General features: G+C 38.0%; 1 protein-coding gene across 1 annotated transcript in view; it reads right to left on the minus strand.

The window, feature by feature from the left end:
• Window positions 1–6,089, minus strand: part of LOC107677023 (SHC-transforming protein 1-like) — a 39,292-nt gene that overhangs the window by 14,593 nt on the left and 18,610 nt on the right. The window contains exon 4 of the mRNA XM_016471803.1: window positions 1,309–1,428. Within this exon, the coding sequence (XP_016327289.1) occupies window positions 1,309–1,428 (120 nt within the window). The remainder of the gene's footprint in view (window positions 1–1,308; window positions 1,429–6,089) is intronic.

The following is a 6,089-nucleotide window of genomic DNA, read 5'->3' on the forward strand; positions in this document are numbered from 1 at the left end:
CATTACAAGCACGAAGCACCGACAGCGAGAGACTGTTTAGTGCTGCATCAAGTCTCCGATGAGAAGAGGTGGCTAATGCTGGTGATTAGGCTACTGTATGATGATTGAAATCGCCAAATGGCCTCAAACGACTAGTAAATAAACTGCAGATTGTTATATTTTCTAATGCACGCACGAATTGCATGTATTCTGACAGTGCTGCACGAGCTCGCGGCACCAGGGTTCGAAGTCCAAAGCGCGAGGAAAATCTGCGCTGAAACTGTTACTCGTCAGTTGCTCAGTAACATTTTTGTGAATTTTTGTTACAAGGCATGTGACAATGTGATACGTGCGACAAACATCTTCCCAAATTCGTAATGAGAATCATTTATAAATCTGCAGGCTGTTGTCAACAAAAAGAAGCACTGAGATCTTCCTGCGGGTTTCTGCCAAAATAAAAGCAGAGAAAAAGCAACAAATCCATCGACATTAATAAATGGTAGTATTGTAATTTTACTGTCGTTATGTAAAATAAAATAAAAAAGTAAGACAATAATAATGATAATAATAATTACCCTACAACAGCTCTGTTAATACATTTATTATAACATTCACACACAGTGTTCAAATTGGGATCTGTAATATATTCTAATGTTTTAAAAGAAGTCTTTATTTGTACAGTAAAAAATACACGCCTGATTCAAGTCTCAAAAATGGCCAAAAAATATTATTTTACTAACTTATTCATTTTAAGCTAAATTGTGCTTTGTTGGTATAATGTCTGCTAGAATGTTTTTATTTAGTAAATATAATATTTAAAAAGTAAATATTTTTTAATTGTTGTTTTGTAATTGATTTTTTTATTTGAAAAGCAGGACAAAACAGTAAAAAGCACATTTTGGCAATTTAAAAAAATGGCAAAATAGGCCTACATGGGGGGAAAATGTGAAAAACCGTGTTCGGTATTCGGCCTTTGGCCCAGTGTTTCATTTTGTTTGGCTTCGGCCTAGAATTTTCATTTCGGTGCATCCCTAGTGTTTATACTTGTGTACGCTTTTCAGGGAAATTAACCTACTTAAATAGCTTGCTTCTAGCTGTCTCTACACATAGCACAACTAGGATATGAGAAAGTATTTTAAACATTGTTAATACTGAGGAGCTTCTTATTCAGAGGAAGAGATGGCAAAATTCAGTCCATCCCATCCCATCCTCCTGTGAAGAGTGCCTGCATAACGCAGGGCACTTTCATCATTAGCTGCGCGTAACAGTGAATTTCACACAGCAAAGAAGGCACTGTATTCATGTTTGTGTGCATGTGTGATGCCTAACCTGTTTGCAGTCGATTGCCAGTAGGTTCAGACTGCTGGTCGACACGGTGAGGCTGATTGTCATTCCTGCAAACTGGAGATTACTCTTCCCTAAGATAGAGGAGAGACAACGAGAGGAGGGCTGCAAAGAGACAGAAACACAGAGACTCCATTAATTACACCACACACCAGATCAAAAAAAAGAAAAAGCTAAATATTTTATGATAAAAAGATGAAACCTAAATATTTTATGAAAAGAGGTTTTAATGGAAAATAGAGAACATTTTGAATAGTTTGGTCTGTCTAAGGCCTGATTTACCTCACATGCATAAGTCTCACATTTTTCAGCACCTATATCAACAAGCCAGGCTCAATGAATCAGAATCGTACACTACCATCTAAACGGTTTTTTTTTTTTAAGAAATTAATACTTTCATTCAGCAAGGTTCATTAAATTGATCAACACTGTAAATAAGGGTGTTTTTTTGTTTTGTTTGAGCCCTCAAAACGCTCTCGGAGCGGTTCAGCTCGTATATGTGAACAAACCAAGTGATCTCAGACCCCCCTAAAATGACCCAAAAGCGAAATGTACTCTGACCACCTCGGGAGGTAGATTTGAATTAATTATTGAGAGAGAGAGAGAGAGAGAGGGATGAAAGTTGCGTGTGTGAATCTAGTCTAGTAATATCTGTGCGTCTCATTCTGCAAATGAGTTTTGTTACTTCAAAAACATCAATTGTACCCAATAGTTAATAAAATAAATAGTTTTGCACGGCAGCATTGACAACAAGTTTCTGTGCTCCTGAATATTTCTGTGTGCGCCGCGCGATCTCCGATATGTGTGTGCGAGTGATGTGTGTGTGTGTGTGCGTGTGTATCAATTGAAAGCAGCGAAACAATATAGTAGCAATTAACTTTATTCATAATGTTCCCTTTTAATTTTAAATTCATTTAAAAATGCGTTGCTACAGCTCTGCAAATGTGACATGATCAGGGATTGCCAGCTCTTCCCTGTTCACTTCATCTTCCAGATTTTCCACTGCTCCACAGAAAACTGGGGTCTGTCTGAGTTCTTATGAAGTTGTGGTGTGAACAAGAAAAGGTCTGAGATCACTTCCAGTGCTGAAGAGGACCAAAAAAGAACCGGGCTCTCTTTTGAGTCCACTATATTGTGAACACCAAAAGGATTGAGGTCACTTTCGGCTGGTTCACTTTAGGTGAACTGGGTTTGGTTCCTTTAAAAGGAACTATATGTGAAAACACCCTAAAAGACCTTTAGAATTTTACAAAAGGTTTGACAGGTTTCCACAAAAATATTGAGCTGTTTAAACAGCTGTTTTCAATAATGATAATAATATTATATATGATGTTTCTTAAGCAGCAAATCAGAATGATTTCTGAAGGATCATGTGACACCGAAGACTAGAGTAATGGCTCCTGAAAAATCAACTTTGCCATTACAGGAATAAATAACACTTTATAATATATTCATATAGAAAATGGTTGTAAAAATTTTAATAATATTTCACACTATTATTGTTTTTACTGTAGTTCTGATCAAACAAATCCAGCTTAGTTGAGCATAAGAGACTACTTTCAAAAACTTAAAAAAAAAAACTACTTTAATTATTCCATTAATTATTCCAAACTTTTGACGAGTAGTGTAGTTGTGAATGAGGTATCTGTGCTGAACCCATTTTTGATGTTACAAACTCAACCAAATATTATTAAAAATACAATTTTGCAACATAGGCTTTAATGAAGCAATGTGAAATACCAGCATAAACTAGTTCCACATGCAGCAACACAACACAACGCAACAACACTACTGAGTAAACCTACACTTTGTGGTTTGGTTTTAGGTTTGTGTAAATTACTATTTTAATGTGATCCCCTCTGAATAGACTTAGTGGCATACTACCAATAACAAAAACTCAACATGATAACCCAGAAATCATTTTATTTTCTGTACAGAGCCACTGTAGCAATGCTGTCAGTGTGAAAGCACAACACAAGTCGGATGCAGCAGTTACGCTGATGCTCCGCTTAACACACTATTCATGCGTGTTGTGTGAAACAGGCCTGTGTTGATCATAACCGGGACAGACTTTTGCTCCTCACTCACACACAAACCATATAAGCAAATCGAAAGAGGTCTTGCACTCCCACAACCTCTGAAACCAACCATAAACCAAATACCACAGTCCGACCAGCTGAGACAACTCTTGAGCAAACGTGTGTGAATGTGTGTTATACATAACATAGCAGTATTTTTACTGGAAACTGGTCAGGCCTAACTAGAACACTGTGAGGTTTGTGAGCTGTACCTGTAACTAACAAAAGTGCAAATATATTGCGAGCTTGAAAGTCTGTGTCTGAGAAAGTAAGGGGCCGTTTACACGACAACATTTTCAGCCAAAAACGGGAAACTTTTTATGCGTTTTGACTGTTCGTTTACACGGCAATGGCATTTTGGGGACTGAAAACGCATATTTTTGAAAACGGGTTTCAAAGTGCAAGTTTTGAAAATGCCACCGTTGTCGCTTCCGTGTAAACACCCAGTATGGGAATCTCTGAAAATGGTGACGTCATGCGCATGTGTAGTATGTGTTAGGTATGTAGACATGTGCAGTACGTGTCAATTTTAAATGCAAGCGCGAACAAAAATACACAACAATGGCGGAGTATATGGTACTTCAGCAAAGTGTGGATTTACTTCACCAATATTACAACCAACAGCGGAGACGCATCATATACATCATATAATCTTCACTTCCCTACAGGTACTGTTTACTAACAAGGTGACAGCGCCAACTACTGGCCTGGCATACGTAATACAGCGTTTTTGGCTGTTTTCGCGGATATGTGTAAACGCGAATCGCTTTGAAAACGTTTCCGTTTTTGACTACACCCTTGTCGTGTAAACGTAGCCTAAGATAAGATAAAGCGTTGAATACCTTTCTCCTTCGCTGAGCTCCTTTGGCACCTGGTACTGCCTCACACACCACTGATATTGCCTCTCTGAAATACAAAACAAACGGTTATAAATGTACACACATGCTGGGACTGTGAGAAGAACATAATCAGATTGTTAGATGAGAGTTTCCATCACACTCCTTTTCATGCATTCCCAAATTTCATATGGCTGAGGGACTATTACATTAGACACATGCTCCAGCCATTACACTTCCTGCCATCTCACACATGCATCAGGCAGACATGCAAACAAAAACACCAAGGCCAGATTTACTAACAGCCTGCGCCAGCACAAACCGTCTTTTGGCGTTAAAATAGTACTGTCAATATTTACTAAAGACGCGCACTGAAGAATTAGCACCGAAAAGGCATGAACAGTTATTTTTGCGCCTGACCTTATTGAATATGCATTTGTAGGAGTTTCCCTTTCAGACGCAAAATTTATGGGAGGAGAGTATTAAAATGAATCACGCAACGCAATTTACTAAAATTTGCGCTCGTCAAATTATTGGTATTTGTGCCAATATTTGACGCTAATTTGAGCGGCTCTTGGTAGATTGTGTTGGTCATTATGGAAATTATCTTGCTGCGTCTGTGTTCTTTAATTTGCGCATTGCAAGTAAATCACCCACAGAAATTTCCACTCCCATTACTGCTTTTTTGGAATTGTGCTCTCACGCTAATTTGCCCTGTTTAGTAAATCTGGCCCCATGACTACTTTTAACAAAAACTATTAAAAACATAAATGTACAAGAGTGAAAAATAGATTTATTATTTATTTTGCAATTAATCTGCAATTATAAATGTATTTATTTTATTTTGCAATTATAAATATTCACTAAAATATAAACAAAAATGCTACAAAATTACGGATCATTATTTCAATCAGTGGTGTAATTGATTCTAAATCTGATTGATTGAATGGTCTGATTTACAGTGGTGTGAAAAGGTGTTGGCCCCCTTCCTGATTTCTTATTTTTTTGCATGTTTGTCACACTTTAATGTTTCAGATCATCAAACAAATTTGAATATTAGTCAAAGATAACACAAGTAAACACAACATGCAGTTTGTAAATGAAGGTTTTTATTATTAAGGGACAACAAAATCCAAAACTACATGGCCCTGTGTGAAGAAGTGTTTGCCCCCCTGTTAAAACTGTGGTTTATCACACCTGAGTTCAATTTCTCTAGCCACACCCAGGCCTGATTACTGCCACACCTGTTCACAATCAAGAAATCTCTTAAATAGGACCTGCCTGACAAAGTGAAGTAGACCAAAAGATCCTCAAAAGCTAGACATCATGCCGAGATCCAAAGAAATTCAGAAACAAATGAGAAAGAAAGTAATTGAGATCTATCAGTCTGGAAAAGGTTATAAAGCCATTTCTAAAGCTTTGGGACTCCAGCGAACCACAGTGAGAGCCATTATTCACAAATGGCAAAAACATGGAACAGTGGAGAACCTTCCCAGGAGTGGCCGGCCGACCAAAATTACCCCAAGAGCACAGCGACGACTCATCCAAGAGGTCACAAAAGACCCCACAACAACATCCAAAGAACTGCAGGCCTCACTTGCCTCAGTTAAGGTCAGTGTTCATGACTCCACCATAAGAAAGAGACTGGGCAAAAATGGGCTGCATGGCAGAGTTCCAAGACGAAAACCGCTGCTAAGCAAAAAGAACATAAAGGCTCGTCTCAGTTTTGCCAGAAAACATCTTGATGATCCCCAAGACGTTTGGGAAAATACTCTGTGGACTGACGAAACAAAAGTTGAACTTTTTGGAAGGTATGTGTCCCATTACGTCTGGCGTAAAAGTAACACTGCAT

This window comes from Sinocyclocheilus anshuiensis, unplaced genomic scaffold (assembly GCF_001515605.1).
Source record: "Sinocyclocheilus anshuiensis isolate Anshui unplaced genomic scaffold, SAMN03320099.WGS_v1.1 scaffold620, whole genome shotgun sequence".
NCBI classification, from domain to species: domain Eukaryota; kingdom Metazoa; phylum Chordata; class Actinopteri; order Cypriniformes; family Cyprinidae; genus Sinocyclocheilus; species Sinocyclocheilus anshuiensis.